The sequence below is a fragment of the Agelaius tricolor genome, unplaced genomic scaffold (assembly GCF_023055355.1).
Source record: "Agelaius tricolor isolate 1412-34295 unplaced genomic scaffold, bAgeTri1.0.p SCAF_3, whole genome shotgun sequence".
Taxonomy (NCBI): Eukaryota; Metazoa; Chordata; class Aves; order Passeriformes; family Icteridae; genus Agelaius; species Agelaius tricolor.
In genome coordinates this window covers 24,907,457-24,921,992 of record NW_027269263.1, presented here as the reverse complement: position 1 = coordinate 24,921,992, position 14,536 = coordinate 24,907,457, and the positions used below count along the sequence as shown (strand labels likewise).

At 33.8% G+C, this 14,536-nt stretch overlaps 1 protein-coding gene across 1 annotated transcript in view; it reads left to right on the top strand.

The window, feature by feature from the left end:
* The window catches only part of CFAP54 (cilia and flagella associated protein 54), a 104,013-nt gene that overhangs the window by 70,851 nt on the left and 18,626 nt on the right, over positions 1-14,536 (top strand). Inside the window, exons 50-59 of the mRNA XM_071423241.1 lie at positions 223-439; positions 777-871; positions 2,406-2,575; positions 7,706-7,808; positions 9,169-9,307; positions 10,218-10,375; positions 10,572-10,757; positions 11,975-12,101; positions 12,404-12,556; positions 13,589-13,694. Of these exons, the coding sequence (XP_071279342.1) occupies positions 223-439; positions 777-871; positions 2,406-2,575; positions 7,706-7,808; positions 9,169-9,307; positions 10,218-10,375; positions 10,572-10,757; positions 11,975-12,101; positions 12,404-12,556; positions 13,589-13,694 (1,454 nt within the window). The remainder of the gene's footprint in view (positions 1-222; positions 440-776; positions 872-2,405; positions 2,576-7,705; positions 7,809-9,168; positions 9,308-10,217; positions 10,376-10,571; positions 10,758-11,974; positions 12,102-12,403; positions 12,557-13,588; positions 13,695-14,536) is intronic.

The following is a 14,536-nucleotide window of genomic DNA, read 5'->3' as shown; positions in this document are numbered from 1 at the left end:
GTACCTTGTGCTGTAAAACCAATCTCTGAGGCTGTAGCAAGTGCTACTGAGGGGTGAAGTTTGGAAAAAACCCAACTTATTCATAATAAATGAGAATATTACTAATATTATTCATGTTAATTGTTGATTTGTGTCATTATTAATAGAAACAGAATATGTCTTAAACAGGAAAAATGTAAAATGTGTCATTTCAAATAATCCCAGTTGTTAACCTTCTTGTAGGTACTGGAAGATACATTTAATTGGAGTCTGTCTTTAACAGTGGCGCCACTGTGCAACCCACAAATGATGAATAAATTAACCTTAGCCAAAATGCATCTCATCATTTGTCTTTCTGCCACAATAAATAAGATACCTGAAAAAGTTGAAAAAAATTTGTATTTTGTTGACAACAACAACTTGCCAGAGCCAAGCAAAACTACAGCATCAAATGTAAAAGGTAATTATAAGGATGGTGGAAAAGTTTATTTATATTCTTTCAAGCTTTTTTTTTTCACTTTTAACTGCATATGAGTTAATATGTCATACTATGAACAATATTAATTTTAAATGTTGCTGAAAAAATTCAGTAATTATTGAAATAAGCAGTAAGACTTGTTAAGGTTCTTTTATTATTCTTCTCCTACTATTATTATTAATTTGTTCCATTATTACTTATTTTGATGTTGAAAGTCCCAGTTGTAAGTAGAGAGAAAAGGACTATGTTCTTCAAATTACTGAGAATGCTTTGGTTCTGCATCTGTAATCTGAAATTTTATCTGCAATGTATTTGGCAGTTGATGCTGATCAGGATTCAAGACAACAGGAACAAAGAGACAGAATGGTGCATCTTGTTGACTGTAAAGATGAATTAAATATGGCCATGCTGAAGGTAATTTTGATTTTTAGGAGAAAAGGATTAAGAAAATGCAGATTGATCAAAAAAACCTTGTTAATGCCTTCACTGTAAAAGAATTTATGATGAGAGGATGGTATGAAAAAGGAGACTGTAAATTTCTGTTTCTAATTTGACTGTAGCCTTACTAGCTGTGCATGAGGTGTTGACAATTTGGTGTAATCATTTTTCATTTTTGGTGCATCATTTTTCAAATGATGGGAAATATTTCCACAATCAGATCTCAGTATGACTATTTCAGCATAAAGGGTAAAGACAATGGGATTTCAAGAAAAAATAATCTCCTTTCAGAGAGTTCCATCTGTAGAACATCAGAGACTCTTTGATGGGCCAATATGCTATACAAATAAAAAAGCATTCTCTACCGTTCTCCTGTGTGAAATATTTCAAATTTTTCATGTAGCTCCTTCTGGTACTTTATTTTGAAGAAAACATGCAGCTTATCAGCTTTTTTGTTTGAAGGGGTTTTTTTAAGTTGGATTTTGTTTTGTTTAGTTGTAAACTTTATGCTTGCCAGTTTCACATCACAAAGAGACCAAAATAAAGGGCTGACATATTCTTCATTCAGAGGGGCCTTTCCCTTTGGAAGTATCTCCTTTTGGCCATTTTTACAAACAAACAAAAACCAAAAGTATGTCTGGAGAAGGGAGGATGATTTTGTGTGGCAGTTGGTATAGGTCAAACGCTAGAAACTTGAAAGTTTTATTATAACTTGAAAATAGCAACTCGAAAATAACTAGAATAGAAATGTTCATTTGAATTGAATAATGCTCAATTAAGAGGCATAATATATTTCTTACTCTTATTTTTTCTTTAACTATTCTATTCTTTTGGAGGAGTTTTTATGGTTTGCTTTTTTTGTGATTTTTTTTTTAAGTCGAGCTCTGAATTTTGATCAAAATAATGTATTGGATGATACAAACCTTTAAATTAGTTTTTAATTCTGCTGAAAGCTCCACAATTGAGACTTAATTTAAAATTAACTTCTTTTTAGATGTGTTTTTCACAGCTTCCTACATATTTTTTGATCAGAAAGACTGTTAATTATAGTTGAACTTTCAGGATAAATACTGCACACAGAAATGTCAAAATATAGCTAATAAAGAATGTAATCCTTCTTTTGACATCTTTAATGTTGTTTTTAATATTGTATTTATTATTTAAATTACTAAGCATAGTGAGAAGTATAGTATAAAATAATCAAGTATAACTATTAGATAAAGAATGGGAAATTAGTGAATAGCATTGCTAAGCCTTAAAATATGGAGTTAAGCATGCATGGCAATAGTACAGGCACAGTTAAGATGTTGCTGATTTAAACACAGTGATTCTGAAAACCTGACAAAAGCAGAATTACCCACCCCACCCCCATTTATAGAAAAGGCATATTGCACTTAAGTTGATTTATTTTAGGATGCAGGGATAGCAGGGTACACAGAAAAAAATATTTCTAAAGAAAATTTTAGTTTCTTTAATTTTTGAAATCATAAAATGCTGTGTTCTTCTCTAGGGGATTTTATTGACAGAAGCTGAAGAAACTCTTAGCTGTCTTGTACAGGACATACAGGAAAAATATGATGGAGATATATCTCGGTATTCTGTGGAAGATTTAGAAGCTCTTATTGAGGCCAAACTTGAGCTTGCTTCTATTTCTTATCAAAGGCATCAAGCACCTCTCAGGTAACTAATACTATGAACAACCTTATCTTGCACAGCCTTCACCACCAGTGATTAAAAAAATAATTTCTTTATTACTACATCAATATTGTAAATTTTAGTAGTCATCTGTAACAACTCCATTAGTATATTTACAAATGTAAGATACACTGGCATTTGGTTTTTTTATTACTGCTTTGTTTTCTTTTTTAAAAGATGATCAGTTATGAGGCCAGAGATTCACTCGGCCCAAAGACTCAGTTAAAATTTCTCTGTGAGATGCTTTTGTGATGAAATGTTGTATAAAAACAAAGAAAAAGTTGTAATCTTCATGGTTTTGGTTAAAGTCTGGATATGTTAGATCATGTGAATTCGTATGATTTTAAATTGTACAGCAGAGCACTAATTGAAGTACTGAATTCTACTTTGTTCTAGAATGCCCCGTGTTTCTGTCCTAAAGGAAAATTTCTTCTTAATGTACTTATTGGTTTCAAATTAAAACATCAACATTTTATTTTTTAAATTACAGTGATTAAAAAGCATTGAAGTAAACATCAACAGAGTAGATTTAAGCAGCATTATGTTGTGAGTCATAGAGTCTAAAGTACTGTTGTATTATCTCTATGGCTGAATTATCTCTATGTATCTGTATATATCTGCCTGACTGCCTGATATTTTCTCCAAATTAAAATTCACAAATTCTGTGATTTTTTTTTTTTTTTTTGAGATTCTGATTTCTTTTGGAGAATTTAATGAAGTTACAAATTTAATGTTCTTGGAATATACTGGACGTACAGTGTGAAATACTTTAACTCTTTGACATACAGTATGAAATGCATTAACTCTTTGTAGATGTTAAATTCCAAACATTGTTTTGGCCTTTTACCTAGAAGGATTCGTCTGTTTAGCATACCTGTAATTTTACATTAATTTGTGTAAGAAGGATGTCAGTTTAACAATGCATGGTACTGTTATCAGTGTGAAGTTCTTTTTATCTAATATTTTATTAGAGGGAAAAAAATCTTTTTTTCACAAATTGCTAACTGCAGGTGGAGCATGCTCAGGTGTAGCAGGTGCCAGACTAGATTGAGATTTGGTACAATGTAATCAGTATTTGTACAGTATTTGTAACATTTGTTAGGTCTAATCTAAGTAAACACCAGAATTGCTACAATATATCTTATAGCACAGTAAACATCAAAAAAAAAAAAAAAAAAGAAAAAAATAACCCTTTCTTTACTGTTGAAATAGTGGTAAAGATTGAAGTGGTAGGTGGCTCATCAGGCCAATTGATAAATCAGTCTCAATGGGATTTTTTACCCAATTAAAAAAATTGTTTATTCTGTGCCAAAACAAGCCACCTTCCTTCTTTCAGCTGAACACTCTCAAAATCAGTGCCTTTTAAATAGCATAATTGCTTTTGCATTGTTATGGTACAGCAGTAAAAATAATTAACAAGGAGCTTCACAGTGCTGTATAGCCTACTGCACTGAAAACAGTAACAGTCTGCAGTGTGGCCTTTCCCCCAGTTTTTGTGTATGTTATTGTAAAAGAAAGCAGTTTCCAAAAATTCAGATATTAGGACTATAATAATTTAGCAATAATGTCATTAGGGAAGATATAAAGGAAGAAACTTGTAGGTTATTTGTGGACATTTCTCAGCATGAAATAATAAACCATTTCAGTGGTTTTTGAATTAGATTAATTTACTATAAATTGTCAAGGAGAAATCCATCAGTTGCTGACAGTCACCTCATCATACTTTTGAGTGTCCTGAATTTTATGAAGTCTCTATACTGGTAATCAAGGAACATCTGAAATATCATGTGTGTAATCTTATCTTGATACCAGGTTTGGCAAAACCTGCATTGGTAGAGTCCTCTCTCAGACATTCTCACCCAGCTGAACTGGTTCCAGTATATGCAAGACATTTCAATGCAGGACCCTTCCTTTTGGCATGCAGTTTATATCCTATAGACTCGTTTCTGTGTTGGTTTATAACTCATCTCAGATTGAAGAAACTTTCTTAGAATATCAAGGATTTCAATGGATGTCAAACATTGTATAGATCACTTTTTGTGACTCTCAAATTTTTGATGCGTTTTTGTTTAGTGGGTCTTATATATTGATGGTGGTCAGTATTAGGGAAAAAAACCATGAAAAAATAAAGTTAGAGTTTGTTGTTTTTTAACCTATTTTGCAGTTTTATTGCACTGCAATGGAAGCTGTGATATGTCTGCCTCAGATACAAATGAAACATTTCTTCAGACAGCTGAATGTTTCCTGCCTGCCAGCCTAGAAATCAAACTTTGCATGATATTACAGAAATTCATCTTTTTTTTTCTCCTTTGGCAAAATGACCTAGTGGTGAAATTGTTATAGTCAGCTGTACTTTTCTATTTTGATCATCTTGTCACTTTCTGATTCAGCTGATAAAAGGATGTGTATTTTGTCAAGGGAAATATATAGATACATCACTCTTGTTGACAGCAAAAGAGGGTCACAAAAATTTCATCAAGGGAAGCTTCTGCATTACAGGCTTATGTCTTGCAAAAAAATGTATGCTTCAGAATAACTTTATGTATAGGACTAATCCCATTGATCTCAAGGAGACTACTTACATGGTATCTGTCCTATAAATGTGAACTTTTTAATTAACCAAATGTGTAATTCTCTGCTAAAGTGAATTAATTGTGACTTAAGGGATATATCAATCTTTGGGCTTGTGGTCTATATTTTACTAAGAAAATTTATGTGTAAACATGTAGTTAAAACTAGCCTCATTTTCAATATTGCTAAATGTTGACAACAGCAGTTAACTCAAGGCAGTGGTGCTGAGGAATTTAGGTTAGTATTTGTTAATAGCCTATTTACTCCTAGGTGCTGTACCTTCTCCAAGGTATTTAAGATGTGAACCATAGCATCTCAAGCAGTGTTTTAAGAAAAGCCAGATTTCACTGTAATTTTAACTTTGATCCCTTGGTTTCAGGGGAGAACTCTTAAAAAAGCAACTGGGGTACATCATTGTGTTATCCATTTTTCTGTTAATTTTTATAAGCAAATTCTGTTTCATCTTTTCTGTTGTTAGAGAGTAACTCATCATCAAATTCAACATTGATTTATTCTGTTTTCATTTTGTGGAATAAAACTGAGGTAAAGGGATGATGAAGAAGATTCATGAGGATTGAATTCTGAAATGTAAAAACCAAGATATTAATGGCTTTGGTTCTCTTTGCTACTTTGAGGTCTATTTGTGCTGAATTGGTGTAATCCATCCAGGTCTGCATCACAAAAACAGCAAGGAGGATAGAATCAGAAATGACAGGAAGACTTTAGCTGCTCTCTTATCTTAACAGGAGGTTATCCATCCTGTGGTTATACATATGTTGACAGATTAATGTATGTAATTTAGAAGTACAGCTCTTGTTCAGAATTCCTGGTGCAAGATCTTTGCCTTTGCAACCATTAGTCTAGAACATCTCAAAAGCCGTAAATTCACACAGACCTTGAATCTCTCTTGCATTAAAAGATCTTTGCATTGTTCTGGCAGTATAAAAAGGTGTTAATAATTCTTTTCTATTTTTTATATGCTTCATAACAGCCAGTCTTTATGTAAAGAGAGTCTATGTAAAAAAAGGCATCATAGATAGGAACTTTGGTTATACATTTTTAACAATTAACCTGCTGAAAAAATCTTTTAAGTAGTGAGCTAGGCATACTCTCTGGTAGCATAGCATTATTAGAAAAATGTTTCTGTGGGCAGAGCACGTGGAGATTTATAAAAAGATTCCAAACAAATAACCCCCAAAACCAAACTCCAAAATGTTTTAGAGTAGATGTAGGAAAGTAAAGATTTACAGACATAGAGGAAAATGTGCAATTGGGAGAAACCAATACAAAGAGATGTTGATTTTGGCAATTCTCAGAATATTTTGAGTAGTGTGTTCTCTGGACAACAATTTCTAGTATGGAAAAGGTCTTCTGTCTATGATGGCTTTGCAGATGTCTTCATATCATGAAATAATTGTATTCACAAAGTCTGCTGCTGTAGATATACATTTTTGTACATGTAATGAAAGTGGAACATTATCTGAGGGTATCTGAGTGCTTATAAAGACAGCAAAAAAAGAAAACCCCAGTAGCTCATATTTTAAGAAACCTGACAATATTTTGTGATCTAATCCCATCATTTTTTGACACATAGGGTTAATGCTGCACCAGTCCTAATGGTGTCTTTATCTTTCAAAGGTGCTGTTCAGAGTGAACTCCAGAAAAGAATTTAAGATGTGGGGCAGGGAGTACAGTAGATGCAATGTCATGTGATTTCTTACTGATGAGGTTTTGCCTCATCACCTTGGTGGTGTTTACTAAGATCCTGTGAGTATTTGACCATGTGGATTTAACAGGAGGATTAATGTATAGCCAGGAAAAGTTTTAAGGAGAAAGGTATTAGGCTTAGTTGTGGATGATATAGAACTCTCCTAATATATCTTGTAATTTTCAGTATTTCTACATCTTCTAATTTCTAAGAACTTATTCCTGAAGATAGATATGCCATGGTTGGTCTTGATCTACTGATTTGACTGGTTCTAAAAGTTGGACTCGACAATCTTAGAGGTCTTTGCCAGCCAAAATGATTTTATGATTCTGTGTGTAACTGGAAATTATAATGGAGTTCTGTTTTGATTACTCCAACAGAATATGATATATTTGAGCTTATATGCTATTGATAAAATAATGGAATCATTGAGCTCATCAAGTCCAACCATCAACCCAGCATCACCCCTGTGACCCCTAAAACACTAAATTGTGTATCATTCAGATCCAGAAGTCTCTTAAACTCCTCTAGGCATGGTGACTCCACCATGTACCTGGGCAACCTATTCCAATGCTGACCACCCTAACAGTGAAATATTTTCAGGTTATGTCTACTATTGGCAAGACTTATTCTCTTACTGCTCTTTTGTCACTTTCATGATGCAGTGCCTCCAAATTCAGAAAATAGTCTGAGTGTAATCATGTTTTACTGAAGCAAAAGTTGGTAGCTGGTCATTTACAGCTCTGGCATAGTAAAAAATGAAGTATCTATTTTAATAAAATCATAAAATGGCAAATATAATTAGTATTTTTAAATAATATTGCTCTATACCACAGTGCTGCTTTGGCTTTTTCTGCAATTCGACTTCTCCAAGATGCCAGAGTTTTTTGCGTGGATGTGGCACATTTTCAAGAGGAAAAGGATGAAAGGGAGCATTTGGTATGTGTGGATATTTGTTTTAAACTTATCTTTCTTTGTATATTAATCTTTTTTGTATTAAGTGTTGAGCGATTTTCAAAGTATTAGAACATAGCAGCTACCGGGAGAAAAAATGATCTTTGACATGCTTTGGATACCTGCTCACTTAAGGTGTGCTCAATGTGTCTGTAATCATCATTATAATTTATATGAGGTTAGGAATACAGTTTTTATTTCTATTACTCTCAAATGGCAGCACTGAAAATCTTTTGTTTAAAACTCCTCAACCAAAAAGGAAGTGAAAAAAATAGCTATCAGTTGAAAATCTTGTATTATTCAGTATAGGTACTTTAGATTTTCTGATTGAAAACTGAATTCTCTTTCTAAGAGCCAGATGGACCATTTCACATCATTGCTGTGGAGCAAGATTTGCTGTGGAGAAATCTTGCACATGGAGCAAGATTTCAGCTGACTTCTGTTGTCCAACACAGGGATTCTGACCTCTGCTTTGGAAAGCCTGTTGGTCTCACACCACACAGTCACTCTTGAGTGCACAGTGAGTCAAATTGACTCACATGGACAAGCAACACTGTTTGTGTTGCATATCAGGGGCTTCTGTCTCCCTGCACTTGCACCTCTCTTTTCTTGGGATGGTCCTGTAGCCAGTAACTGAGCTATAGATATTTTTTTCCTCATTTGCATCAATGCAAATCAGTCACGATGATTTTTCATATAAGTAAAATGCAGGTGATGCATTGTCCAGTGATTGCTTGCTGAAAAAAATAGTAGAACATGGAGTGTAGAATTTTAGCAAGGGCAAGAGTTTTTAGAATATATGAAGATAGAACAAGGAGTTGAGCTGAGCATTCTCACAAACACTTGCAGTACTACATTACACTAATATTTTTGTACATTACACTAATGTTTCTAAACGCATAGAAACACAAAAAACTAGAAATCAAAAACCAAAAATTTCTTTCTAGTCATTATTGTGATACCAGAAACTGATACTGATCCTCCTCTAAAATTAGACTTTTATGTGCCTCAGAAATTTGTGTTATGTTCCTGTTTGAGTGGAAAATATCCAAACTCTTAGAATTATTCTTCATAAAAAATATAGTATATAGATATATTTATGGAGTCTCACATAAAAAGTATTTTACTATTCAGTGCTAAAAATTATTTAATATATATTAAAATTTAAATAATAAATGGCCTCCTGTTATCAAAAATATGTATCTAGCCTTCAAATAAATTTCTGTTTAGAATGTTGCTATTATTGGTAAGATATTTGTAATAATTTAACAAGGCCTGTTGCCTTGTTTGTAGTAAAATATGTTACTCAGAAAGTAACATTTTTCTTGCTTTTGGGACTTAATAGGACTCCACCACAGAAGGTGTTTCACTCCCTCCCCATGTAACAGCACAAGGACACGTGAATGTACATTTGTGGCTGAGGTGTCGAGCAATGTTAGTGACTGGACTCATGGCACAGATACATGGTATAGGTGAAAAGAAAGGTACTGCACTTTCTTACTTTAGATTTTGGGATTATAATGGGCAAATGAACCTATACAGTCACAATTCTTATTCATAATTAAAAAATACTAATATTAAATCTGGGGCTGTATTGTCACTGAACAATTATTTGTGTTAAATTAATCCAATCCAAAAAGTAAAATATATTTATGAGCACATTCTCTCCTAAAACATGAAAACAGAAAGTATTATATTAATTTTCATTTAATAGTCACTATCTTTTCATAACTCTACCTGAAAGTTTCAAATGTTCTAGTGTAATTAAGAAAGTGTGGTTGTTTCAAAAATTGCTGTTGCCGAGTACTTCTGCTTTCAAAATATTTTTTGCTTTCTATATCTCAAATAAATGAAATATCCCTACAAAGCTCCTAAAAATTTTCCAGGTTAATTTTTTAAGGCTTTAAGAGAGATACTGCAAAATACATTTTTTAAAGTTTGGTTATGAATAAAATGTTTTTCATTCCTTGGTTCTATGAACAACTCTGATGCTCACTTAAGTTTCAAAATCAGTCTAAGTCTCTTGCCAAATTCTTACTTAATCAGTTCTGGATAATTTCTCTGCACGCTGTTACTATTTTGCAATTTTAACTAAAATCAGATTTTTGGATAAGTAGAACAAATCTCAAATACCTTAATATTTATGTTGGTGGCTTGCATAAAAAGCATGCATTTGCATGAACTTGCATCTCGTGCTGTTTAGAAACTAAGTGATTTTTCTTTTTTTTTAAAGTAAATTTGACAAAAAATTGATGAAATGGTACACGTGCAATGTGGAATTCATAATGTCATATTTTCTGTAACTTTTTAGTGTAGAAATACTTAAGAATGGTAGAACACACAATAAAACCTTTTCTATTGTATTTTTGCTATTCATATGTTCTCTCCTTTTAGGAAATGATGTGGCTGAGCGCAGAAGTGTGATAAAAGAAGTAATATTAGAGGCAGAAGCCTTTGGTGATATTGAGACTCAGGCTGAAATGATGGTGCAAGCTGCTATTCTTGACCTGCAAGAAAAACGTCCGGTGGCAGACATTAAACTTCTTTTGCAGGTTTGAACACAAAAGAAAAACTGTTTGCTTTTCTCTGATGAATTTTTTGTGTAGTCAGAACAGCTGATGGCAGCATTAAATAAGTTTGAAATAGCGCCTCTAAAATAGATTTTTTTTTCCTCTTTCTGTGCTTTGTCCTCATAAATAGACAGGAATATAGTAACTGTTCTGATTTATGTTGTCTGTGTCCAAACAGAATATCATCGGTTTACTCCAAGAGGATACATTTATTTCCCTGCCAGCTTCTTTGACTTTTGTGAAAAGCCTGCTTCTGCTGGCAGACATACTGCCACTGCAAGTAGTAGAGGACTCAGAACATTGCTCTTCTGCAGTGGAACCATTTAACTTGCTTGTTTTGGCACATAAGCTTACCATTAAAGCAGTGAGTACATGTCGGTGCATTTCCAAATCCTTCCAACAGCCCTAATTATTTATCCTGGAAGTTATTTTATCAGTTATTAAGAAGGGCTGCTCCTAGTAACTGATCACTTCAGTTTTAAATACATTAGAATAGTGTAAAGAAGTCGTTCATCTTACCAAATCTTCTTTATCCATACTCATCAAGCATGTTCACATGTGAAGTCTGGTGTTTTCACAGAATTTAAAAATATCGAATAGTTGCAAAAGACACATCCAAATGTGAAAAAAGAAATAGGTAGTTTGACTTCTAAAGAGATGCAGAACACTCACTTTTCCCATTTGCAATGAAAAACATGTTCTTACTCAACACCTCAGGGAGAATGTAGATCTCATTAAATTCCTAAGTCTTAAGCATCCAAGAACTTAGCTTTGTGTCTTAGAATAATTTGAATCAGGACAATCTATTTGAAATAGCATGATATTTTAGGCTGATGGATTGTTACAACTGGTATGAAGAAATAATTTCCATGTAAAAATTTAAATACGTAATTAAAAAATAAATTTAAAGACATGAACTTTGTGAGAGCAGTAGACCATTTACCTATTTGGGATCCAAAAATAGGCATTTTTATCTGAACTTGGTAGAGGTTATAGAGGAAAGTTTTTAGATCAAACTCTTTTCCCTCATATTTTCTAAAACGCAAGTTTAATCCACAGAAATATTTATTTCACCAAGTAATAAAGAATCTTATGAATCACTTCAGACTCAAATTTCCAACTGTGAGACTTGCTAACCTTCAAGTGACTTGACACTTTACAATGTCTCCCCATTGTCTTATCTCCATGAATGAAAGGTTTGACTGGCCCCCTACATGCTAATTTCTCTTTCTTTTCCGGCCTTTGCTGGATGTCAGATTTCTGTGTAGAAATGACAGCTTCTTTCCAGGGCTTTGGTTACTTGTGAGATCTATTTCTAAAAGACTGATTTTAGGGAGTTCTCTTTTAAAAACCAAAGCCTAGAATTACTAAATTCAATCAAGAGTTCATTAAAATTGTTTGTTTGCATCACAAGACTCTTCTGCAAGACAAGTACACACTAAAGTAAAGGAATTCAGGATTATTGAATCCTTTTCTAGTGCTCTTTTCAAGACATTTCACTTTTGCAATACCTGACTTACTTAAACTGCTATTTAATTTGCTGTCTGCAACTTGATTTTACTGAGCATGCTCTTCCTATAGATTTTTGATTGTGGTGAACTCATTGAATGGCAAGGAGAAGACAGTACATTGACTTGCCTGGTCCTACCCTCGAAGAATATCTACCTGCCACATATTAACTTGCTAGCTCTAGTCAAAATGAAAATTGGTAAGCAAGACACAACTCATTATTATTTGTAAATTTTGGTAAATTTTCACTCATATTTTATGAATGGGTTGGTTCGTGTAGCTTGGGCTTCTTTTGAGTGGCCTAGGTAAACCTCCATGGCATCATACAATACTGAAACACTATTATAGCTTTGTATTTATATCCATCAATCACTTGAATTTTTGAGAATTGGATTGTAACAGCAAATATGTAGCAGCATTTCTTCTCAGGAATTAGCTTAATTTTGCATTAATTGGTTGTCTACTAAATAATTTACAAAGAGCTGTTTCCTTTTTTTTTAGGATGCACATTAGCTGAAAAAGTAGCTTCCACAGCTGCAAGACATCCCTTGCAATGGCTACATGCTCTCAGGCATTTAGAATCAGCATTGAATCTTTGCAGAGCAGCTGCAGCAAAAAAAATAGAGTTGGAAGTTGAACTTCTTTTTCAGATGGGTAAATAAACCCCTGTTTGTATATCCCAAGTGCCATCCTAGGAAATGTTATGCATGATGTCTCTTAAAATGGAGACATTTTACAGTAAAACTAGAATAAATTTGGACATTTCTTAATGTCTCTAGATGCAGATCTCTCTCCTGTGTTTAGTACCACACCACAGGAGTTCAGGATGCATTATTCTACAATTAATTTCAAAACTAGATTAGAGCTACTTTCATCTGTATGTTAGCAGGCATCCAAGGGTGTGGCCAACAAGATTAAGAACATTATATTTTGCACCATCTATTTTGCATTATGTGTTGGTTTGTGAGAATCCCAGCCAGAAAAACATTGAAGACTTTGTAATGTATCTCTTAAAATGCCATTTTCGGGAGTTAACAAAAGAAAAATGTGACAGTGTAAATAATCTCCTATTACTGCAGAGGCCGAGAATTCCAAGTTGTGCAGTGTTGAACGTGCTTCCAATCAGGGTGTAGCACAACGTGTCTGTGAAAAAGTTGACTCATTTTCGTCTCTTAGCTGTTCTTGGGAGAAAACAATGCTATTCATTATTTCTACTGTCAAACAAAAAGCATGTTCACATAAGAACCTCTTGCTTCACTTTCACAGAGAGGTACTGAGAAGATGTTGCCAACAGACTCTTCTGTTACAGCAAGCTGGCTGCGTTTATCCTGTGGGATGTGCCCAGCACAACATGGACCTGAGGGGCACCGTGTGTGCAGCACAGCACAGAACAGGCCTGTGCCTGCTCATTAACTCCTCATACACAATGCTCTGCTAGTTGGGATCAGGAAATGTTAGGGGTCATTATGATTCCCGAGTTTGGTTATTTCAGCTACTCTGTGAATTGTTATACAAGCATTGTGCATTACCTTTTAAGTATACTGGAAAAGATCTTGCTTAACAGAAGGAGAATAGATAATTTATTGTGTTGTTTAACTTTTCTGGAGGGAAAAACAGATTGGGTGGGTCTTACAGAAGAAAAATTATTAACATCATGAAAATCTACTTTCTGTCTTTCTTTCTAAGGTAAGGTAAAACGCCAAACAAGAGAAACAGGCAGTAAGTCATCTCAAGCTGTTGAAACCCTGTTTGAAGCTATTAAGCTCAGCCAGCAACATGATCAAAAATATGAGTAAGAATCTAGCTATATAACTTTGAAAAGAATTTAAATCATACATGAATATAATTTTAAAACATTTTTTTGAGATTTGGTCTGGGACTTCTATTATGGAGTATCTTTTATGTTTTAGAGAGTTTTATTTCAATAGAGAAGAGCTAGTTGATATTTATTCTCTTATTTAAAACAAATGATAAGAACATTTAAAAGCATTTTTAAACACTTCACAAAAGTTACAGCTTTCTGTTCTATTTCCAAATTTGTGCCCTATCTGTCAACACTAAGAACAGAGCTATCAATTAAACAGGAGGTTTATTCATATTTCGGAGGATGAGCTGTGGTCTGCCCCCTTCCAGATAACAGAAATCCAGCTTGAAAAGGTTACCAGCCAGAAATAGTCAGAAGAGCAGAGGCAGAAGGAGCGTAGGAAATGTGTTTGTAACAGATATCAGGACAGTGACTTTGGCATTAGTTATCAGCCTAGAAGATGCCTGAAGAGCTGAGCCAAGACAGCCAATAAATTCTGTCAAGCAGCTCTGATACATTGGACTTTAGTTTTTTTGTTTCTTGACCAGTCTAAATGAATAATGTACCACATCTAGTTAGAGACAGTGTAAAGGCAGCAATTTACCTTGCTTGTTTGGGTATTCTGTTACTTAAGTTAATGAACCAGAACTCTGAATGTAGAAATAGTAGCATAGTAATAAACCTCAACAAGCAGCCAGCATGATGGAAGATGGTGCAGAAATGGACTGTGGTGAAGTTTTGCAAGTTTAATTTGCTACACTCTCATTTAATTTGCTACCATCTTTCTAAAAGAATCTACAGCGACATCAATGGACCATGGCTTTCTTGTT